Below are 24,471 nucleotides of genomic sequence, written 5' to 3' on the forward strand. Positions count from 1 at the left end.
AAATAAAAGATAAACTTTCTAAGGACAAAAATAAAACTACCCCAATTGCATATACTTTCTTTTTCTTACTTTTAGACTAAAAACTATTCTAAGAGTGGGCCTTCTCCTTCAAAAGGATAATTTGGCATCCCTATGCTTTAAGCATGGGATGAGTTCAAATAATTCTATTGTTACTTTACTGCAAGTGGGTCCAAAGGAAAAATGGCTTTTTAGGGTTCCTCTCCATATTCATGCCTTCAGGCTGGCTATTTCCCATGCCTAGAATGCACTCTCTCCTCATCCTCTCAGCATCCTAACCTAAGCTAGGTGCTAGCTAAATCCCCATCTAAATCACCTTTAAGTTTGTATAAATGGAACTCATTTCTCCCTGTGGAATAGAAGCTCCCTGAGGACAAGAACTCTTTCACTTTTTTTTTCCTTTGTGTCCTCAGTGCAGAACACAGTGACTAACACATAATAGGGACTTAATAAATGTTTACTAATTGATTGACATGAATGGACATGATATCCCTTATGGATAGATATTTCAAAATCACTCCATGAGAATATATTTTCTCAGAGGTTTGTTAGACTTAGAATCCTAGAGAATTATAGAATTTTTGAGCTGAGAAGGACCTCAGAAACCACCTAACTCAACCCCTTCCTTTTACAGATGAGGAAACTAAAGTCCAGAAAGTGAAAGCCTGTGGTGACAGAGGGATTTCTCCAAATCTTCTGACCCCTTGAAAGGTATTTTTTGCCAGTACCATAGTGTATCTCCTATTATTTGTTTCTTCTTCATTGGTTCTACTAGAGATATTAAATTGTGAAAAAAGAAAGAGCTAACTCCATGAGGAATATCATTAAGTGTGGGTAGGTAATAACAACAAGGACCAATATTTATATGGCACTTTAAAGATCTGAAAAGCACTTTACATTCGATGTAAAAGTCTGAGCACTATCCCCACCTCTTTTTTCCTTCCCCTCTGGGGTAATTCCCAACTAGAATGTTGGTACTTTGTTTCCTAAAGGGAAAGGATTCAGATATGAGTCATTAATCACTATTTCTCATGGCACTTCCTTTCCAGGCAAACCCTTTCCTCCATGCCCCTGAGAAGTACCAGGTCTTTGACTCAGAGTAAAAAAAAACAAAACCTGGAACTCCCTCTAGTTCTCAGAGATGAGATGTCTATATGCACATAAAAAAGAGAAGGAGCATCTTCCCAGTGAATTTGGCATATGCAATCCCAGAAAACTGTGATTTTATCAGTGTAGGGAGCATCCAGTTTGGAAATTCCCTTCAGTAGTGAAGATGGGCACTTTCTCTCAATTTATAATCTTGGAGAGTTAGCCAGGGCATGGAAAGGTTACAAGGCTAGTCTGCATCAGACCCAGATCTTAAATTTCAGTTTTCTTAACCTCCCAATGTCAGCTTTCCATTCGCTTCTACCATGCTGTCTCTTAGTAAATGGGAATTATTTGCTAATTTGGATATAGCCTATAGACTCAGGTCATCTGAGATAACCGTATGACTTGGGCAGCTCCAGGTTGAGGCAGAAACCTCACTCTCTTAATAGTCATGGTACTAAGCTGGTTCTTTGGTTTAAAAGAGAGGTTATGGCACTCCCAAGAACATGTCTGCTTCCCAGGGCACAGCTTTCCATTCTGGCATGTTCAGAATTGAAACTACAAGGCTATTTTTGCCACCCTCTACAAGAAAGAGATCGTCTCTTCTTAGAACTTCATTTATTTCCACATGTACATTTTTAGTGAGGCTGAGTGCACCAGAGGGCCAGTGGTCTGTTTATAATTAGAGACTCTCCCTTGGACTTAACTTTCCTTTCATCTTTCCCAAAAGGCACATAAGTAAAGGTAAAATAGAGCAGTTGACTAGTTTACCTTCCTCCTCCTCCACATCACTGAGGGATTTCTCCTCCACAAACCCTGAACTTGCTGAGCTCTGGCTACTGGTGATGCTGTCTAACCGGCGTTTTGGGTCCACAGGGATTTCCCCCACATAGTTGTCCTTTCCCTGTCGGAACCGTGAACTTTTAGTCTGGAAAGGAAAAATTTAAATCACCATGCAGAACAGAATTTGCTCAAAATGATTCACATTCATACACATTAAAAAAAAAAAAAAAGATGCCCAAGACACAAAAAGATTGATTTCCCGGAGAAGAGATGGATACTGCTTTGTGGGCAAATGGTAATTTTGGTAAGAATGAATGATATTCCCTAAAGTCTCATTTCCATTTTCAATTGGAGGAAGAAATGACATGTCATCTCCCATTCTTTTTTTGTCACACTTCCCAACATTCTAAAGCTCCTTGGAAAGGAATTGACACCCTCCCCCGAGAGGCTAAATAGGACTGGGATAGAAGAATAATCTGGAACTGACCTTCCCTTTCCTTAGTCACTCCTAACACAAGCATTTTTCCCATCTAAAATGGGTCAGTAAATTGATGTCACCCCAATAAAGTCTGAGAATTATTTTCCCTAAAGGTGAAAAGGAAAGTCTAAAGCATCTCAGGAAGAATGGGAGGAGTTTCGAGCCCAACTACAGGAATTTTTTGTTTCTGATCATTTTCTCATGGAATTTCAACTGGAAAAGTCAAACTGATCACTGGGTTATGTTTCTCAATTTCAAGTTATTGTCAATTAAGAGCACACGTCATACCTTATAGGCAACAAAGTCATCCCTCTTGCTCCTTAAGTAAGTCGACAGGTTTCCAAACTTGCAATATTCTACAATCACCATAAGTGGTCCTGCAGAAGGCAAAATATATTTTAAAAGGGAAAAATATTTGTCTGCCATTTTCTTCCCCCTGCCCTTTTTTCTTCCTTCTTCTTTCCTTTTCCCTCACTTCTCTTCCTTCTTTTCTGAAATCTCTCTTGAGTACCAACTCTATACAAGGCACATCATGGTGAGGGGTCGAGAAGATGAATAAATATTGACTAAGCACTTCCTTTGTGCTGAGCCTGAGGGAGATGAAAGGTTTGTATAAGAGAGAATCTCTGTCCTATGGGACTTAGAGTTTAAAAACGGACTGACACGAACAAATAAACGTAGTAAGAGAAGTGTGAACACTATACCACAGCTCACTCTCTCATCATCCGTGACTATTATACATGCGATTTCGGAGGGAGAACATTTCAAAATAAGATCATCAGAAACATCTGTAGTTTCTTACCTCCTGGCTTGGTACAAGCCCCAAGAAGATTGACCACATTGAGATGGTGGCCAATATGAATGAGGATCTTTAGCTCAGACATAAGGGCCCGATGTTCACTTTGTGTTGCCCCCTCTACAAACATAAAACAAAAAAGTTGTTATAAGATATCAGGAGGAACTAAAATGGCTACTTTCTTTACTTGAATGCTGTAGCGTTTCCCCTAGATGGTTTTCTAAGTAGCACTAGTGGCTCTGCACTGCAGGAACCTTAGCTGCCCACTTTGTCTTCTGATTTATTGAATGGACAAAGGAAATGGGGGAAAGTATCATAATATTATTCGGTCCTTACCTTTCAGCATTTTGACAGCGACTGTTCTACATGTTGCTGTCTTGTCGATTCCAAAAGCATCAGCCTCCATTACTTGGCCAAAGGCACCACGACCAAGAGGTTTACCTAGAATCAAAAGGTGATACAGATTTGGGTCAAATCACTCAAGGAGTGGACTACAGAAATTAGGGATGGAAAGGATCTGATCTAATCGGACCCATATCTGGTCAAAGAAAGAAACCCCTTCCCAACAGCTCTAACAAACTAGTCATCTGCTTTCTGTTTAAAGACTTTTGGGAATGCAGGAATCATTACCTAATAAGGTAATTCATTCTACTTTGGACAGTTCTGGTTATTAGGAAGTTTTAGCTGATATTAACCTAAAATCTCTGCTGCTTCAGAAAAAAAAAATCCAGTCCCTTTTTCACATGATTGTTGTTCAAATAACTGAATGCTTGTTCCTTGAGAGCAGAGATTATTTTATTTTCAGTATTTGTATCCCCAATGTTTGGCAGAGTGTCAGGCACATAGTAGGCACTCAGGAAATGTTATTAGTTGATTGATTGAAGGTAGTAATATATCCTTGCTACTAAGTATTCTCTTCTTCAGCCAATTTACCTCCAATTTTTAAAATTGACTCTCATATAGCATGGTTTAATAAATAAAAGTTCCCACAACATAAAGTTCTCAACTCAAGCCAAATCCTGTCATTTCTCTGTTTACATCTCTTGTACACATCTACTTCTGTCCACTTCCATGACCACTATTTTGGTCCTCATCCCCTCTCCCTTGGACTATTCTAATTGATCTCCTTACCTCCAGTTTCTCCCTACTTGCATTTTTCCTCTACTCAGCTGTCAACATGATTTTCTTAAAATGCAGATCTATATCATCCTTCCTACTCCATAACCTACAGTAACTATTATCTCCAGGATCAAATATAAAATCCTATATTTGGCATTTAAAACCTTTCAAAACAATCTTTTCCTACCTTTCCAGCCTCCTTACAACTTACTCCCTTCTATGCACTTAAGATCTAGCTGCACTGAGCTTGTTTCTCAAAGTAATGACAATCCATCTACTGGTGACTCTCATATCCGGAAGACTCTACATCTTCACTTTGCCTCAGAGCTTTCCTGGATTCTCTCAAGACTCAGTTCGAATCCCATCTTCCTAGTGAGTCCTTTCCTCATGTTCCACAAAGCTTCCCTCTGAAATAACCTCCCATCTAGTCTCTATATTGATTTCAATTTTTCCCCACCATTAGACTGTAAGTTCCTTGAGGGCAGGGACCATGCTTTTGCTTTTCATTGTATACCTTGTTGTAATAACTAGAACATAGTAAGCATTTAGCATATGCTTTTAGACTGTTAATCCAAAGGGACAAACATCCCTAACCCAGATTTACATATTCCTTGTCTTTTGGACAGCCTTCTCCTGACACTATGTAGATGGATCCTCGTTGAGCTTCATTCTTAGAGAATGCCATCTGATCAATTTTATCTCCAATTAATATTATCTAGAAACTCACCTAACTTCAGCCGGTCTCTGGGGAATTCCCACTTGCTAGCATCATAGGGAAGGCGCTCACAGTGCTCATCCAAGGGGAGCTCATCGGGATCCATGATGATGGACAAGTATCCAGTCTTTAGTTCCCCTCCATTGGCCTGGAAAACATGACTCTTTCCTGTCACATACACCGCATTTTATTGTGTGCGTCGGGTTGTGGTAGCAGTTGTGGGTGGTCACATTCCTAATGCTTCATTTCCCAGTAAAAATTCACTGAGATTGAAAGCCATCACAATACACTGCTAGCGCCGTAGTGCCAGAGTGCCCTCCTGCTCCCACAGGGCTCATAATTAAGTGCTCGAGTCTTAATAACTGAAGGCAGTGTAAGCATATTTCCCCTCTATTGGCCTCTATCAATTAAAGCCTAGTGGCTAGGCCCTTAGAAAACTAGGCAAGAATGAAAAGGCACTGAAAGAAAAATGTCCCTGTTGATTCAACAACAATGGGAAGAAACAACACAAAGAAGCCCAGTCAGTTTCCATTTGTCAGGAAAAACCAATGTATATGGGACAGAAGGAAAATGGTTTTGTTACCCGTTTAATGGTCCGGAGGATGATGACAAGGAGCAGCCAAAAGAACATGGCAATTACTGCTGTGCCAACCAGAATAATGAGCTCCAGGTTTGTCTTTTCCTGAGCACCTGGAAAAAACATAACAACAACTGGATATGTTAGAAAGTGCTGAAAAGTCACTGGGGTATGTCTCTGTGCATATTGAACTGAGCTATTTGATGTGCTTAAATTTTAAAAGTTAAATGCTAATAAAGGTGAGTTGCTGAACAAGAGAGAAAACAAATAATTCCTGAGGGACAGTTTACAAGATTGGCTAAGTTTAACAAAGCCCCACAAATGTAAATGGAAAAGAAGGCAAAAGACACTGATTATGCGAGGAAACTGTCAGTAATAAGGAATCCAAAAATGAAGCCATTCAGTGATTAGAGGTAAATATAATATCATAAAAGATTTAAATATAGAAAATATTGAAAAGATTGATACTGAATTAAAGAGTAAAGGAAAATAATAATAAAAGGAAAAATAAATCAATTTTATTTTGTTATCTATATTTTGATTTATTGTGATTTTTTTAAATTTTAAAGAAAGGATTGATTCCTTTAGGATCAGGGTCTGATGTAAGTGAAAGGAGTCACTGATGGGGGAACCGGAGCCTAAATGAATTGGAAACAACTGGGAACTCATTAACTATCCTTAAGGAGTAGATATTCAGAACTCACACAGCTTTAAAAATAGAAGAGATCCCAGAGGTCATTCAGTCTAACCCATATCAAGTATATGTCCAACTGTCTTTGCCTGAGGAGAAAACACTTTCTGAGATGGCCATTCTCTTAAGGGATAGCTTTAATTCTTAGGAAGTGTTTCCTTATACCAAAGCTTCTAGAAGTAAAAGAGGAGGAGCTGAGAGAGGGTGGTAAAGAACAATCTTGGTAAAACCTGGATGCTATTGGAGGGTGGTTGTCATAATGGTATGATGCACTCCACCACCCCAAGGGTGAATAATCAATTGGAAGATCCAGCCTTCCAATCCCTTCCACCTTCCTTCCTTCCTTCCTTCCTTCCTCCCTCCCTCCCTCCCTCCCTCCCTTCCTTCCTTCCTCCCTCCCTCCCTCCCTCCCTTCCTTCCTTCCTTCCTTCCTTCCTTCCTTCCTTCCTTCCTTCCTTCCTTCCTTCCTTCCTTCCTTCCTTCCTTCCTTCCTTCCTTCCTTCCTTCCTTCCTTCTTTCCTTCCTTCCTTCCTAAAAGATCACATCAGTCTTCTATTTCATCAAATCCAGTAGTTCCCTATTAACTCTAGGACAAAATATTTCCATTTTATCTCATTGTTTTTCAAGTTCTATTTCTTTGGTGGGAAGTTTTCTATTTCTTTTTGTGGGAATAATAACATAATTATTAGCACAGTTTTGTGTGTACATATAATTTATAAATAGACCAGTATATGTGTTAAGGGTTCTTGCTCAAAAATGTTTTACTGATGTGGATGTCCTATGTAGGCACTTTAGAGACCACTGCTCTATAAAATGAAAAACGTTAAAGAAATGGAAAATTTAAGAGGTAGTTGAAACTTTCAATCTAAGAGTAATTGGAAGAGAGTGATAAGGAAGCAATTACTACCTTTATTATCAGCTAAGTACTGACTGAAAACAAACTGGGGCATAAGCTATGAAAATGGCTGAGGGCAGCGAGGAGATAACTGAAAGATAAACAAGTAATAGTTAACAAAATAAATACCGATAGGTAATGGCAACATGGCTAATGTACACTTTGGAGTATGGTTTATATTAACTGAAATATTTTACTACTTATATGAGAAAGTGAAGTAGTATTGGAAGACTAATGGGTACTCTTATTTTTCATTTCAGTTTGGGTTTTTTGGTCCAGATGTGAGGTTTCATAAGAGTAAGAATTTTCAGAGTGGAAACTACCATTAATGAAGCAGGTCGCTATTCATTTAAAAACTATAGAACTAGAACTATATTTTTAATCAAAAATTAAAACAAATCCAAAAAATCAGTTAACAACTTATTGGTTACTACTCTATTCTCTAAGTCCTTGCAGAATAATTCCTTATAGATATATTAATATTTATGTAATACTTTTTATTTATAGATTGGATGGGTTATGAAGAGATACATTAATGAGCTTCTTAATCTGAAATCCCAGAGAACTGTCCTTATCTTATACATATGTCAGAACTATTTAAAATTATGAACATGCACAAACATTAATACTCCCATATACAAAGATCCCCTAAAATTGCATATGCAATTGTGCATCTCTCTTATAGCTATTTTTTAAAAGTATATATCCAGTATAACACTGTCATGTCAACATTGGTTCTTCTTGCAATGTTTCCTTTTGAACTTCCTTCTGTTTTGTGTATATTTTAAGCTCCTTCATAAATCTTTTTTTCTTTTCTTTTTTTTTTTTTGATGTCACTATCACTATCTTTTCTACTCTCTCCCATCACTTCCCCCACTCAAAAATACATAAAAACTCCCTAGAAATATACATTTGATCAAAATGTACAAGTTGGCTGTATCTGAAAGTATGAGTTTCATTTGACATCTCCCCCCCCTCCCCCAGGCTGGGGTTAAGTGACTTGCCCAGGGTCACACAGCTAGGAAGTGTTAAGTGCCTGAGACCAGATTTGAACTCAGGTCCTTCTGAATTCAAGGCTGGTGCTCTATCTACTGTGCCACCTAGCTGCCCTCATTTGGCATCATTAAGCTGTCCCTTCTATTATTCAATTTTAATAAGATTTAACCCAATGGAAATCATAAAAGCCTCTTTCTATCTAAGCTACATCATCTTTATGGAATATAAAGTATTATTTTATAGATATCCTCATAAGATAGTGAATTTCTTTCTCTTCCTTCTCTTCCCAAAGTAAATTTATGTCCATCATTAATATAACAAATGAAAGAAGATGCCAGAATAAGAAGAAAATTCTTCAGTTGGTTTCCCCAGTGAGAATAGGAAGGCTTAGGGAATATCATAAGATTGGATCTAATTCTAGAGAAATGGGAGGGGGAAAGTCTCAGAAACTTCCCACTGACCTTCTACCATGATGATGGTCTCTGCTTTCACACATCCAAGGACATTACAGGCTTGGCAGGTATAGAGACCTCCGTCTTCTTTCCGAACCCGGCGAATAGTTAGGTTTTGGTTTCCATCTTTTAATACAATTCCTGAGGGTTGGAATCAAATAGTCATTCTTACTTAGGTTGATGTTTAGTGCCTGATTTTTAACCTCATCCCCCAAGAAACAAAAATTAGTTACTGTTTTTTAGGTTCAGATTTTGACTACTATCAATGAGCATCCTAATGAGCATTTCAACGAGTTAGTCCAGAACACACTAGGAAAAAAATGAATCGTATTTTTTTAAAAAGGAAGAAAGAAATCACAAAATGAAAAAAAGTTCTGAAAACCTCATCTGGAAAAATTCAGCAAGAAAAGTAGAACAAAAAGGCACTACTCACCTGAGTCCTCAACAAGAGTTTCGTTATCTTTAAACCATGTAATTTGTGGAGGAGGGATTCCAGAAGCTGAGCAAGAAACTTCGATGGTTTCACCGATGTTGGTTGTCTGGTTCTCCACACTTCCTGTGATCATAGGTGCTGCACGCTCTATTAGTATGAAATAAAATTGTGCGGACATATATACACATATTAATTATGTATACTCACATATTTATGGTTTTTTGCTTTCAGCTTCTTGATGATTCTTTATGAATACTTAATTCAATCTAATCCAATCAGCATTAATTAAGCATTTATAATGCATGAGGCTTTGCAGCTGAATGTTGAGTTTTTACTAAATAAATCCTGACTAATAATAAATTGTGTTAACCAGGAATGTTTTAGAAAAAGTATGGAATGATAGTTAAAAGTAATATCCTCATCCCACATGTTCAATATCACCTACATGCACATCTGTCCTTAGGAAATTTCTCCTCCCTGTATTCTTGGAACTCTATAGTACTCTTTTTCCCTATAAAAGGAAATCTGCCAAGAGGGCAACACATGTACAGGGGGAAGACATCAACAGATCTAGGGCTAAGCAAGTTGGCCACAACACAATATGGCTGACAATCAGAGGTGCTTCTTAATATCATTTATAAATGCAGATGTTTTCCTTAAAAGCCCACTAGTTATGGCACCAACTCAGGATTGATTGAAGATGTCCCAGTAAAGTCTCCAGTGGAGACGGGGCAGTTTCTAAATCTTGCCCGGCACACACATGCAACCAAAAGACTCAAGTGAGGGGAGATGTCTGGGTAAAAAAAAAAAGTGGGAACTTTTGGTCTCTGCTTAAGTGTACAACAAAATCTGAAAAGTGAATATGTTCAATAATAGAGTACTAGGCCTGGAATCAGGATTCAAATCCAGCCTGAGACACTTACTAGCTGGAAACAATCTCTGCTTTTTTAGAAAAAAAAAGGGGGGGGGATATGTGAGAACAAAGAGTACTTGGGAAAAGGGGGACATTGGAGGGGAAAAAAAGGTGAAGGAGGAAGGAGATGGGGTTACAAAGGCAAACTCCACCTACTTCACAATCTGACATGAGCTGAATGTAAGTCAGGCCAAATTCCCCAGCACATGGACTCTGGACGGCAAGGGTTGTACGCTAACTCCTCAGAACACCCAGAATGAGCATTCGATTCCCTCCATCGCACTCGGGGCCATGTTGACAAAGGTTTTTGCAGGGGACAAACAGAGTAGCGCTTCCTATTCCCTGGGAAGCAACTCCCCTTTTCTAGTCTAAGCCAACACTGAATCATTACAGTATTAAATGAGCTTCCTACCCTGGGCAGAGGAAGAGATCTTCCGGTCTTACATCACTAGCATTGCCTAATATTGCCAAGCCAGAAGATGGCACATATGGAATGAAACAAGCCCTATAAAAACCCCTTCAAATAAACGTGCTACGATCTGCTTTGGGGGATGCTCCAAGATGCTAAAGCATGGGTCCAGATGGCAGGGAGGGTCTAGGTACTGAGCAAAGCACTGCCTGTGACTGGGAGCTCTCTGCAGGATGTTGCTGCAAATGACCGGTCTGTACCTTGCACAGTGAGATGCTTAACCATGCAGTGTCTCTTCTTGGTCTTCTTGTCCTGAGCCAAGCAGACGTAGTCCCCCTGGTCTTGCAGTGAGACATTCCGCAGCTCCAGGGTCACGATGTCATTTGTGCTGTTGGAGATCATTGTGGCATTCATCTTCACAAGGGCATCCAAGCTCTTGCAGACGGGCATGGGGAGCTCTCCCAGGTGCTCCTGAGAAGCTCTCGGGCTGATTTTGTACCACGTGAGGTTCTCAAATGTGGATTTTTCTGCAGTGCACCCCAAAGACACATTTTCCTGCTCGGTGGGCTGATTGCCAGGTTGAAAGTTAATTTCAAGACCCCCTGAAATTTAAAAAAAAATCAATCATTAGCAAATACACTTACACTTAGAATAATACAATGGTATTGCTTCGGATTGTTTACAGAGAACAAAAGGGAGTGGAAGATCTGGCCTTTATTCAGCTAATTTTGGAAAGGGAACCAACTCCTTGCTCTCTCACTGTGACAGGGAGATTTGGATTCTTGAAGATTTTTTCAATCAGTACAGAGTGGAAAGAACCAGTGACAAGCTCTGGTGGTTGTCCAGAGATCAGCCTGGTTAGATTCAGAGCTTTCACAATTTGGCCTCCAGTTAATGAATTTTTTCAACTACAGCAGCTCACAAAGACCACACGCTATGAGGTCTGATCTACACCGGTGGATAGAGTGGTCATAAGGATGAAATCAAATATCCTTGCAATACTGGTGACAAATGGAATAATTCCAGTCCCACATCCTTAAGTGAGTTTGGGGCCTAAATTACTCAGTTTTTATTAGCCAGAGAGTTATCACAGCTCTAGTTTTGCCTTGAAATACAAATTTTTTAAAAACAGATTTTTAAAAATTTGGTCAATGTAATATTTCTATCAATGAATGTGTGTGAATTCTACACTTGCTATTTATACACTGAATTGAATAGTTTATTTTCTATGTAACAACAATGTAAATCTCATCTTTGAAAAAGTGATAAAGTTGTCCTACAATGGAGCATCTATTATTGAGAAGTGATTAAAAAAGTGACCTAACCTACCATCTCCTTTCAGCAGAGATCCCTCCTCCCCCTCCAACACACACACACACACACACACACACACACACACACACACACACACACCCCATGTGCTATAGGCTCACTTGTCACATGGAAGGAGATAATCCTCTCGCTGAGTCCTACTTTGTTGACAGCTTCACATTTGTACAGGGATGACACATTCGCAGCTTGAATCACCAGGGTGCTTACAGTCTGTGGGAGAACCAAACAGTTTCATATTCTCTATCTGCCAAAGACCATAGGAGGTGCAACAGATAGAAGATTCATTTTCCTAATTCAATCTGGTCTCTGACATTTACTAGCTGTGTGAGCTTTGGCAAATCCCTTGTTTGCCTCAGTTTCCTCATCAGTAAAATGACCTGGTGAAGGAAATGACAAATCCCTTCAGTGTCTTGGTGTAGAAAACTCCCAAAGAGTCAAAAGCCACTGAAATATGTGAATTTTCAGGGTAAAAGTTAGATTTGTACATATTTGTAAAGTCCTCCTCAATGATCTTCAGTCTATTCACATAAATGTATCATAAAGGACTCCATTATGTTGGAATAAATCATGATAAAAAAAAATTACACTTAATGGGCCCATCATTTCATTCAGGTAGGGAACTCCCAATATTAGAACACTCTTCTCCATTGGTGACTGCAACCTGTCTGTAACTTATTATGTAAATCCTAGAGAGTAGACTAAAGCACATAGAAATTAAGTCATTTGCCCAGTCACACAGCTAGTAAATGTCAAGGGTAAGATGTGAATGTATTCTCTTGATTGTAATCCTGGTACACAATCGACTACCCCACACTATCTCTATTTCTACTATATTTTTAAAAAATGGTAGAAATATTTACAAGTCTGACATTAGCAAATACACTTAAACTTAAAATAACAGTGATATTGCCTCAGATTGTCCACAGAGAATAAAAGGGAGTGGAAAATCTGGCCATTATTCAGCTAATTTTGGAAAGGGAACTAACTCCCTGCTACCTCATTGTGACATGGAAGAGACTTGGGGTTCTTGAAGATTCTTCCCTGGGGAACAAATTGTAACAGGTTCTACAAAGTGGAAAGAACCAGTGACAAGTTCTGTGTTGGTTTAAAACATGACTTTGCTCAAAATAGTAATTAATCTTCCAACAAAATCTGATTATTAATCTCTAATATTCCTCCCCATCCCTGGTGCAATGTTGATCCGGTAGAATGTGTGTTTTTGTTTTTGTCTTTGAATTCCCAGCGCCTCAATGGTAAATGCTCAATAAATGTATGTAAATTGAGTTCAATGACAAAAGACAGACATTCAAATCCCTTTCAACTCACTTTGTTTTTTTCATCGATCATGACGAATTGATTCTTGGTGATTTCAACGGGATTTCCCCCACTGAGATCCTCCATGCTCTTCCACTCCTTGCAGATGTAGGGCTCTGTCACTAAGCCAGCTTGACTGAGAGAGACAAAAGTGAGACTGGGTCATGATCAGTGGGCAGGAAACAGAACCACAGTTTGGTGGGCATGTTCCTAGAAGCCTTTTAAATGGATCCCTCATATTCCAAGACCTTTGTGACAACTCCAAATCAGACTTCCAGAACTGGAGGAAAGTGTTCTAGCAATTGGGCTGAGGTCGATCCTTTCAGGATACTGGAGGGAAGCGGCTATTTTGGGAACAAACCTTCATTCATAAATTGGAGAGACTGGACAATTCAAGTTAATTTAGTTCAAAGGAAGGCAAGGAGACTGAAAACCACCGGGCTCCTTTAGGAATTTCTTGAGGACAGTGGCCTTTGTGTAGGAAATGATCAAGCAGCTGAGGAAGAAGCTAGCCATAGTCATTTCAAAAACAACAACAGGAAGTGGAAGACCTAGGGTGGTGGTAGAGGCTGCTGGGTTTGGGATGGCTTTTTTTTTTTTTCCTAAGGATGTCTGGCCTTATGTTGGAGCCTGATAAGCAAGCCACTGAGGGCTGGAGCTCTTGCCATCATTCCCAAACATCAATCAGCACACTTCCTCTTGGGGATGGGCTTTCTCAGATAAGAAGAGGCATCATATTCAGCAACTTATTAGCGTAAGAAGAAACAGAAAGATTAGCAATGAGCATACATCAAAAATATCCTGTGTATGGTAAAGAGGTAAGGGCCTCCTGGATGGCCTGAGAAGAGAGATGGATAGACTTTAATCTTCCCAGAATAGCAGAGGACCAGCTGATCCCAAAGTGGACTATAGGGAAAAAAGGCAATTAATAAAAGGGGGGAACTTAGAGTCAGTGACTAAGCAAAACAGAGCTCAGTGCAATCCTACCAGCTGCTGGGAGGGGGCAATTTTAGCCAAGGAAAACATAAGCCAAAAGACAATCAAGTGGATGGGTTGTACCTACCCAGGGTTGTAAGTGCATGCTTCTTCCAACTGCCAGTACCAGTGGATGTAGAGTGGTGGAGGGACAGCATAAACAGTACAGGTCAGAGTTTGCATTGAACCATAATGGTAGGAATCCACTGGGGCAATTAGAGATTTCTCACCAATCTGGGGTGGAACTAGAAAGAAGGAAAACGGTCAGAAGCAGCTCGTCAGCCTTAGGAAGGCAAGGAAGAGGTTTTGAACAACTAATGATTACATTTTTTTTAAAGAAGGTGGTTGATTTTATCCTGTGTTAAGGATTGTCAAGCTGTCTCCTGAGCTTGTCTTTTTGAGTTGCCATATTTTCCAGAAACACAATTAAAAAGGCACATTCTGCAGACTCAACAGTCTTTAACGCTCCTTGCACATATCCTTTATCTGTGTGTGTGGTGTTTCAAGTGTCAGTGATGTTTTAAGTAGAAATGTTATAAACTTACAAAAGCATCAGTAAAAATTCAAGATTTTTACTCATTTGGTTTTGTGGATTTTAAATAATAAAATTTTAAAGTTTAAGTCAAATTCAAACAGAAATGGAGACCATTAAACCATACACAAATATCCCTGAGGCCACAGAGTGACTTAGAAAACCATGTATTATGTATAGACTCTGTATTTTTTATTTTGTTAATATTACCAATTATATTTTAATTTAGTTTGGGTTACACTTGGGAATGTTGACGTCTGTGTTTGACAACGTTGATCTAGAGTTGCCTCTAGTACAACATGGGGATTGTTTTGAATTTTAATAAGAAACATAACAATATTTTGAAATTAAACAAATGATCTTTCAAGTGTTAGATTGTTTTTGTTTTTATAAACATGCAATCCCGTTTCTGACGTTATTAAAACTTAAAACTGCACTAGAATTTTGAGACCCTGAATAAATGAGAAAACTGGGAACCAATGAATTAATTGATTTGCCCAAATTCATACATATGTGTATTAGTGGGCATGTGTTTATATATATATACATATATATGTATATGTATTTATATGTAAAATATAAAACTATATCCACACCTGGACTAGGAAGCAGATAATCAGAACTCTCCTTTCTGATTCTTCTAAGCTCACAATTAGCAAGAAAAATTCAGGAAAACTACTTAACTCACTTTGCCACAAATTCACTCATTTGTAAAATGGAAATGATAAGGATCCTTGTTCTACTTACAAAGTAAGAGAGGATCAAATGAGATAAGGGATGTGAAAAAGGGGAAAACAGAAAGCATTACATAAGCATAATGTACCATCCTCTTTCTTATCTACTTCCCCAAGCCTGATCCCTTGCTTCAGATAGGGGGGACCTACTGAGAATTACTTTGGGTATTCCTTCCAATCCGACATTTCAAACCCTTTAAGTTGCCCCTCTTTGAAGGTTTGTAACTTGAGCATACATTTAATTATTCCCTGCATTACTACTGATAATATAACTTCATTCACTCTCTCTCCATCTTCCTGGTGAGATGGAAGTCTGCTAACCTTTCCTATCGCCCTTGCCACGACTCCTAAGGTCCTTCAAACCTTTCCATCTGCCCTGTATATTCTTCTCACTTATGACATTGTCATCTGACCCAGTGATGTAACTTAAGAACCCTAAGGCTCTAGGGGATAGCTGGTTTCTCCAGCAGAACCACAACATAACAGACAGACTAAGGGCAACAGGAAGGATGGGTAGAATGGATTAGGATATCGAAAGAAGGAACTATAATTCATAATGCCAGGGCAAGGAAGACATAAAATGCCACATCCTCCAATAAAATTAAAGCTTCTCTCTCTTCTGTAAATTCAAAGTGACTTCTGACAAAGGGATGATTTATAGTGAAATCGATGCAGTCATGCTAATTTGTGAAACCTTCTATAAGACAGAATCGTTGCTAGGATGGCTGATAATAAGCAAGATCAGTAAAAAGTATTCCACAAATTCAAAAAAAGAGTCTAATCCTGTCCCTAACCCCATCAATAAACATCTATATGCCACGTATAAATCTTATGATCTGGGCTAAATTGCTTCCCAAGCTCCTTCCCACCATGCTACTGAATGCCATTCTGAGTATTTGCAGAATATTACAATCACATAATAATATAGAGTATTATTCTGATAAGAAATTAATTTGAATATAATCAATAGACATTTTTCTTCATTGAACTCATTTCACTATCTTAGATTAGCCTTTAATTCAACACTCGATCTTTCCTAGAAGTAGACTGAGGCAATGAGGGTCAGTAAGAATTTATCAAGTGCCCACTGAGAACAGACTATGAAAAAGATGGCAGAGGGAAGGATTTGACCAAAAGGAGAAGGTGTAGATGTTCTTTACAATTAAAAAAAGCAAAAATAAAACTCTCTAGCTCACCATTCACCACCAGAGAGACCATGTGGCTCTGTCTCTCCTTAGTAATGGGATTGATGAGGAGAATGGTGTAATTTCCCGCATCCTTTTCACTTGCTTCTGTAATTGTCAGAGCATGGCCAACTTTGACTGTATGGTTGCTTTCGATGGCTTTTCCATTTTTGTACCTGCAAGAGGGAAAAATAAACCAAACCCCAGCATTCTTAGTATGTGATAACAGGTCGCCTTTAGAAAAAAAATGATACTGGGTGTTGTTTTCTAATATTTACCACTTAATTTCGGGGGGTGGATAGCCCATGTATTTCACAGGGATTCTGATCCGTTCGCCCAACTTGGCTTCCACCAAAGATTCCATTCCACTGTGAAAGGCAACAAAAGGCTTTTCTGCAAGAAAGCAATTGTGGAAACAATTGGAAACCTTCAACATTCAAGACACAGCAAGAAATTTAAATGTCAATTGGTTGGCGTGGGTTGTTTTGGTTTCATTTTATTTTTTATTACTCCCATGAAAAGCCAAGTATGTGGCAGTCTGAGCTGCCTTGTTAGGAGGGAAAGGCACATCATGGTACTACCCAGGTAACCCACAGCTGAGGCTTTTTAGCCAATCTAAATTAATTTCAGTTCTAGTTTCCAGGAACTAGTCATCACAAGACTGTAGTGAGGCAAAAATGTCTACAAACACAAGTTGAGAGCATGTAACATGATGTTCTATGAGATCATTGACTTAGACAGCACTAATGGGATTAAAAAAGTCTTGAAAGCATATAATGACTTGCCAGTAAGGGCAGGGGCCAACAAAAGCCACAGGCTTTATTTTTGGAAAACATTCAATCGATTCAAAGGGATGGATGTCTTACCATGGATAGTGACATATGTGCTGTTTTTCTTGGTCATCAGCCCACTGGATGCTTCACAAATGTACCAGCCCTGATCACTCCGGGTTACATGCTCTATTGTCAAGGTGCTTAAAAACTTCTTAACGTCACTGCCCAATGGAGTTTTCAAATCTCGTATTTCAGGCTGAAGAGAGAAAGGTTTATTCAGAGACTTATTAGTAGATGTTAAACAACCAGCTCCTCTTCCTAACATCATGTACACTCAGCACACTTTTAAGTTTAATCTTCATTACTAAAATTGTCTCCATCACTTTCATAAATCTAGGAATCAATAAAACAATAAAGCAAATCCTCCCTTGTGAAGCAATCTCTAATAACCAAGGTTAAATTTTGATACTGAAGATTTAACAATTTGCCCTTGATTTAGTATATCCCTGGCTTTAATTTAAGCCCCAAGAACCTAGAATTACCTGGTCAGCCTCTAGCCACCCACATGATAAATATATTTCATTTTACTACAAGGCATCTTGTCCCACAGAAAATATTATTCAATGTTGATATGAGTAACTCTTGAACCCTTAATATTACAGAGACAACAGTCATGTTTGGGACAAGAAGGGCTAGACGACAGCAGGTGAATTAGAAATAGGACAAAAGCTCTAGCCATGAGTACAAGATGAAGATGAACTGCCAGAGAGACACAGCCAAGAAGAAGAGAGTCCAAGACTCAATGTCACCCCTGCCCACCTCAGAACTCCTGAGAGGAGCAAAGAGAGCCACGACATAAAAGAGCATATAAGATTTTCATCTTGTATAAGGGATGAAATAATTTTTCCATCAGGGAAAAAATGTTCACTGTAACAGAAGAATATAATTTCTGTGAATTTTCCCTCATTTTCTTTCTCCATGTCAGTGGGTGCTCCATGCTCTGTGGTCCCTTTAAAACTTAAAGAGATTCTAAGAGTTGATCTGGCCAGAGGCTGTCACAACTCACCAGGGTGAGTTCCTCCCAAGGATTCTTATCAAGGTATCTGGAGGTCTGGTTTGCTGTGTGATCATTACCTTCAAAGAAGGATGTTCCCAACGAAATCCAATCCCCACATTGAGTTCTGTCCTTGCTGTGCAGTTCAGAACAAGCTTTTCTCCAACAGCCAGTTCCATACTGTGAGGGGGATTCAGAGCCAGATCATAAATCCTGTACCCTGTAGGAAGTAAATTGGAAAAATAGAAAATGAGAGAAAAAAAAATCTGAAACTTGGGTAATATGTTCTTTCCCAATGATGCATTAAGGCACTCGCTTTTTAAATGGCTTGGGATGCTTTGTTCCTGAGGGATTTCTCCAGATCCTAAACCCACCCAGAAATCTGAGAGACAGAATCAAGATTATAGACTCGTGCTATAGGGACTGATACTCCCTGGCACTACAGGCTTTTGGGTTGTGTGCACTTGGGCAAGTGACTTGATCTCTCTGGATTTTAAAGTTCTCGTCTGGAAAATGAGAAGAGTGGACTAGGTGAAACTATAAGGTTACCTCCAGCTATGAATCTATGATCTGGTGATCATGATGAAAATAAGGAAAACAATTGTCATCTTACCAACTACCACAATGATGTACATGAGAGACTGGTAGCTTTCATCGTTGATTTTTGCTTCACAGAAGACCATGCCTGCGTAACTTATCATGTAGCTCGGAAGAGTGAAACCCTTCTTGCTATCCCAGAAAATCTTTTCCCCATCGGGAACAAATCTCTTTTCTGGATATTTCTGAGAAAACAATAATGGCACAGTCAGTTGGCATCCCAAAGAGAAAATTATACAAATCTAGCCTAAATACATTTTATTTAATTCTAATTAAACCTCTTGTTTTATTTCCTATTTTTAAAACCACAAATTGTCTATTCTGATCTTCCTAGATTGGCTTTTAAATCCCTTACTGGGCATTGCCCTTGTGAAATTGAAAAAACGCTGTATGGAGTATTTGTGTATTTTATAGACAACGAGAGTCCTCACAAAGCATGGATAAAAGAAGAAAATTGGACTTACTGCGTAAAGTGACACATTGAGATTTGAGATGGAACTGAGGCATGGGATTACAACTGTTTTGTTTCTGTTTTCTTTGATGTACACGACACCGTGTTGATCACTTACTGATGAAATAAATGGAGACCTGTAATCTGAAGGAATATTTCATTTCATTAGTGAGTTAACGAGTGTCACTTAAAACACATCATGGCATGATACTGTGAAATAAAATGTTCCTTTTTCATTATCATCCCTGTTATAATTTCTTAAAGGGTTCCTCCCTCCCCCTGGATAATAAGTACTAGTATTCCTCTCCCTGTTTAGAAGATACTTAAATTAGATTTTCAAGATGTGTCTACAACAACAGAATAGGACCAGCACTCTTCCACAAATTCTGGCAATGAAGACATAGAATTTCATCTGATTTTGACCTTCTGCATGAAGCTTTCCTGGATCCCTCCTCATCTTCCCCACCCCAATCCCAATTTATTCTGAACTGCACAATGAAGACAAACAAAATTTAGGGATTAACTTTCATCTTAAACATTTTACCTAAGATTTGAAACCAGAATTCCTTTTCTTACAAACTACCCTGTATAAACTGATAAAATGATCATGTAGTTCCTCACCCCTTAGAATGTAAGCTCCTTAAGGGCATGAATAATTTCATTTATATGTTCAAATGCCCAGCACTTAGCATAGGAACTTAATAGATGTGTGAATTAAGGGATTATCATCCCTTCCTCTGATTACCAACATAAGGGGTAACTATAGCCACCATTTAGGTCCTACAGCCAACTATGTTGTCTAGGATCCACATATTGCTCAATCCTCGATTTTGTTTTCAATGAAAAAGCCTGGTCCCGTAGGTCAGCTGAAAGTATCATTTACAAAGGCACAGAAAGGTTTGGAGGTAAGGGAAGAGATAAAGAATCAGGGTGACATTATTTATGAAAACCACCCCTGAAAGCTTTAGTAAGAGCAGAGGACATTGACTGGAAGACATCACAGGGCATCCAGGGCAACTTCATTTCACAGATGAGGAAAATGAAACCCAGCAAAGTTAAGTGACATGGATAAAGGTCCTCTGACTTCAGAGCTGTACCACACTGTTATCAGTCATAAAAGTAATTTTCATCTCTCCATTTCCTTTTTTCTTTCCCTTTCCCTTCTTCTTCCCCTTTGCTCTTTTCTTGTCCCCTGCTTTCTTTCTTTTCCTTTCCTTCTCTTTTTCTTTTCTGTATCTTCCCTTTTTCCCCTTTCCTTCTTTTCCCTTCATTTCCCTTTTTTTCTCTTCCTTTCCTTCACTTCACTTTCCTTATCTTCCCTTCCTTTTTTGCCAACAATATCATAGCTTTGCGATAAAAGAGCAAATGAGTATCTATAGGATTTTACATACCATGTTTAAACTCTACTAAAAGTAAACTTTTGAACTAGCTCTTTTCAGCCCACTATGTAGAAACAGCAGAAATGAATCCTTTTGTAAATACTAATCTACGGACTTAATATATATGAAGAGATAAATCTCAAATTCAAGTTTAAGGAGTGATACAGAAGAGCATCATAAAGTTGCATCATTTTAAGACCATGAAGGCAGACTGCCTGCTGTATGCTAAGTTAATAATTAGGAGGATTGAAGCATTGCATCCTAACTCAAGGGAGCTTCCCTACTACAGATGGCAGGAACCGAGAAAAATTTCCACTCACATCAGTGCTGCTGTGATCAAAGAGCTTGGAGTTTAAACAACAGAGAAAGAAAGACAAATCTTCAAAACTTTAGCAAAGGAGGGGCATCTAGGAGGGCAGTGGGTAGAACACCAGCCCTAAAGTCAGGAGGACCTGAGTTTAAATTTGGCCTCAGACACTCACCACTTCCTAGCTTTGTGACCCTGGGCAAATCATTTAACCCCAAATGTCTCAGCAAGAAAAAAAAATGTACAAAACACCCTGGTGGCAAAACCACCATCATCCCTTCAGAAAGGGATAGTTTGGACCAGAGATATGGCCAGCAGATCTCAATGGCAAACTCATACATGGGTCTGCCTCTCAAACCTAACATAATACAGATTCCAAGCTGGGCAGAGGAAGAAACAGTTAAAACCTGGATGAGAGGAAGGATAAGTATCTCTTTCCCAGGCCCACCCCCACCCACAAAGAGGAGAAGCTCTATTTCCTCTGCAGCTGCAAAGGACAGAAAAGCAGGAGGTCTGACTTTTGTCTCTCCACTGGACACAAGTCAAAGCAAGACCCGATGGGGCCAGGGCCCCACTTCCTAACTCTACCCCCCTCTATAAGGGAATTGGGCCTAAGACTAAGGAAGCAAAAATGGGGACACAAGACTGAACTGCTATTTAAGGGGAATATCCTGACAACCTTTTTCCACTGTAAATCCTCATGACCCCAGATCTGGACAGCTCAATTCCTAAAACATTGTGGATCATTCATAACCTTGGACAGGACATGCCATTTGAAGTAATCCACGAAAGGCAAGGAAACTCCCAAATAAACAGTGCACTGACCTTCTTGGTATGACATCCTACCTTCCATCTGCATGCTATGAAAATATGGCTTAACTTCCCCTTATAGGATGTACCCTTGGAACCTGAATTAACTCTTGGATGCCATTAAAAGTCTCTCTGGCAAGTGGCTTCTACTTCATTGTCTCCTCCCAAAAGGAAATAAACAAAAAGAACCAAACAATCACCCATCCTCCCCAAACAAAATATTTACTGTTACTTTGCGAACGGAATTGTCACATGTCTCTGCACTTCCTGACTTGAGCAAAGGAAATATCAAAATATTATAGGAGACGTTCTCCTTGTAACATTTCCAGCCAGGCTGAGAGCAGGAAATCCTTGTAGTCTCCAGAGATAGGCTGATCTCTTCAGCCTGCTAGATCAAAAGAAGCTAGAGAATCACAACTGAAGCGTCCCCCTCCTGAAGTTTGCCTGATCTGGCAAATGAGAGAATGGCTTTTTAACTGAGGAGAAAAAGAAAGAGAGGCTAAGGAGATAATGCAGGGAGAGGTGGTACCTGGAGCTTGCAGTCTTATCAGAAGCATTCTATACATGAGTTATGTCTACACCTGGCAAATGGAACGAACATTCTTAAGTCTTGTGCAATCCAATAATGGTATATGTTATTTCAATGTAGTTCCCATTATTTGGGAGAAAAGAGAATGTTGCACAATTGAAATGCAAATGGACATGCACTTAAGATCTGAAGAGCTGATTGGAGTCTTTCTCTGCAAATGAAATGCTTCTTTGACAGAAGAAATCTTAGCCAGTTATCTTTAGGGATCATGGAAATCTCAGGATAGTCAAGCAAAACACTAGTTACTGAGCCTCAAATTTAACTTAAATCAGTTTGCTGATAAGGAAATCACAAAGCACTTAGATGCTGGGTGTATGCAACCAGTATCAGTCCCTAACTAATATTAGGGATACCCTGGGTCTCAATAACAGAAATCCTTGAGCCTGATAGTTCACGGAAGCAGAGTACATTAGAAAGAGCATTGGATTTGGGGTTGAAGGATTAGGTTTCAAATTCTTTCCCTTCTCTTTATTTCTGCTATATGACGTTGGATAAGACCCATCTCTCTTAGCCTCAATTTCCCCATCTGTAAAATTAAGAAATTATAATACCTGAGATCCCATTCAACTGTAAATCTTTGATTCATAGAAAGCAAGATCTGTTGATTTATTATCTCTGATATTACAAATGCTACAACTCTCATATGGCGCGATATCATTGAATATACCTTTAAGCCAAAGGTCCATTTACTCTACAAACAAAACTAGTATCGTTAAAATTTTTCTCGTGAAATACACACACAGCTCCAGTTTAAAAGCTCTCATCCTCCAACAGTTATACTTTCTCACTTAACTTCACCCCCAAATCTTCCTATGCAGAAGATTTCAATTGGGATGCACATTGGGAATGCTGTTGGGGAAGATGGAAGTGTCATCATGGACTGCTTTGGAATAAGAGAGAAGAACTAGTGTAATTAAGGAAACGAGCATGACATGGACCGGACTCTGAAACAAATGAATGACACCTGCAGTCACCGAAACGGCTTTTTGCATGGGAAGAATTTGTAGTTTCTGGTCTGCAGATAGCCTTTGAGAGGAAGGCTTTTATCCTGCTTGGCTCTCTTTGTTTCTCCTTTGTTCTGAGGCTGGGAAATCATATGGGAAGTCAATTATAACCACTCACCTTGAACATAGATATAAATGCTTGAGCTCACATCGTTGTCTCGGTACAGGCACTTGTAGGCTCCAGTGTCATTTCCTATCACTTTTGTAATTGTGAGTGTCTTACAGAAGGGACCATCCCAGCAATCAGTCACCATTACTCGATTATCGGAACTGCCCTGATTGTTGGGCCACTGCCAGTCCAAATCTCTTTGACCCCTGAGAAAATAAATGGTTCTAAGTTAGCAGATGGATTGCAAGGCAGTCAGCTAGCCAGAGACAAAGGCTTTGTGCCTGAAAATTGTATGGGCCAGTGAGTCATTGTTACAAGTTCTTCTTCCTAAAACAACAGGGCAAATTCTCATTCAAGAGACTGCCATGGGAAGTAGTTCAGAAGTTCCTTTAGACAACTCTGGTTTTATTCTTCGATCATGCATTCACTTACTTAATAAAGTGAGTGCATACCTGGGCAAGATTCACTGGGGAAGCTGACATGGCCCTCATGTCTATGTCTGTTCTAAGAAAGGTCCTGGTTTGTGTTTGGCTTAAAGTTAGATTTACATAAAGACATCAAGAGCCAGGAAGACCAGGGTTCAAATATCGCCTCTGACATTCCGTGACTGATCCTGAGCAAATTACTTAGCCTCCTAGTGCTGAAACTATAAGTTGCAGAGAAGTATTAGCCTTTACTTAAAAAAAAAAAAAAAAAAAAAAAAAAAAAAAAAAAAAAAAAAAAAAAAAAAGAAGAAGAAGTTTTTCACTAAAAGCTCCCTGCACCAATGAAATCATAAATTTGGTTCCACTCCTCCATCCCTCTCCCCTTCCCCATACAGCTGTGGCATATTTGGCCAAATAAATCTGACCTTCTAGATAGTTTAGTAGGTGGGACTTTCGGGGGTCCTTTTCCTACTGGAGAAAGATGCATCCTGCCCTACCCAGGAAGGGAGGGCTGGAGGAAAACTGTTGAACTATTTTT

The 24,471-nt window shown here is 39.1% G+C and overlaps 1 protein-coding gene across 1 annotated transcript in view; it reads right to left on the reverse strand.

Moving 5' to 3' along the window:
- KDR (kinase insert domain receptor) overlaps positions 1–24,471 on the reverse strand; it is a 44,299-nt gene that overhangs the window by 14,402 nt on the left and 5,426 nt on the right. The window contains exons 3-21 of the mRNA XM_074276504.1: positions 23,518–23,714; positions 19,324–19,454; positions 18,876–19,044; positions 18,343–18,482; positions 17,302–17,464; positions 16,714–16,828; positions 16,448–16,611; positions 14,074–14,230; positions 13,023–13,146; positions 11,798–11,906; positions 10,625–10,966; positions 9,043–9,189; positions 8,619–8,750; positions 5,582–5,688; positions 5,011–5,146; positions 3,501–3,605; positions 3,171–3,284; positions 2,657–2,745; positions 1,879–2,035 (exon numbers count right to left, since the gene is read on the reverse strand). Of these exons, the coding sequence (XP_074132605.1) occupies positions 1,879–2,035; positions 2,657–2,745; positions 3,171–3,284; positions 3,501–3,605; positions 5,011–5,146; positions 5,582–5,688; positions 8,619–8,750; positions 9,043–9,189; positions 10,625–10,966; positions 11,798–11,906; positions 13,023–13,146; positions 14,074–14,230; positions 16,448–16,611; positions 16,714–16,828; positions 17,302–17,464; positions 18,343–18,482; positions 18,876–19,044; positions 19,324–19,454; positions 23,518–23,714 (2,798 nt within the window). The remainder of the gene's footprint in view (positions 1–1,878; positions 2,036–2,656; positions 2,746–3,170; positions 3,285–3,500; positions 3,606–5,010; positions 5,147–5,581; positions 5,689–8,618; positions 8,751–9,042; positions 9,190–10,624; positions 10,967–11,797; positions 11,907–13,022; positions 13,147–14,073; positions 14,231–16,447; positions 16,612–16,713; positions 16,829–17,301; positions 17,465–18,342; positions 18,483–18,875; positions 19,045–19,323; positions 19,455–23,517; positions 23,715–24,471) is intronic.

This window comes from Sminthopsis crassicaudata, chromosome 6 (assembly GCF_048593235.1).
Source record: "Sminthopsis crassicaudata isolate SCR6 chromosome 6, ASM4859323v1, whole genome shotgun sequence".
In the NCBI taxonomy this organism is placed as follows: domain Eukaryota; kingdom Metazoa; phylum Chordata; class Mammalia; order Dasyuromorphia; family Dasyuridae; genus Sminthopsis; species Sminthopsis crassicaudata.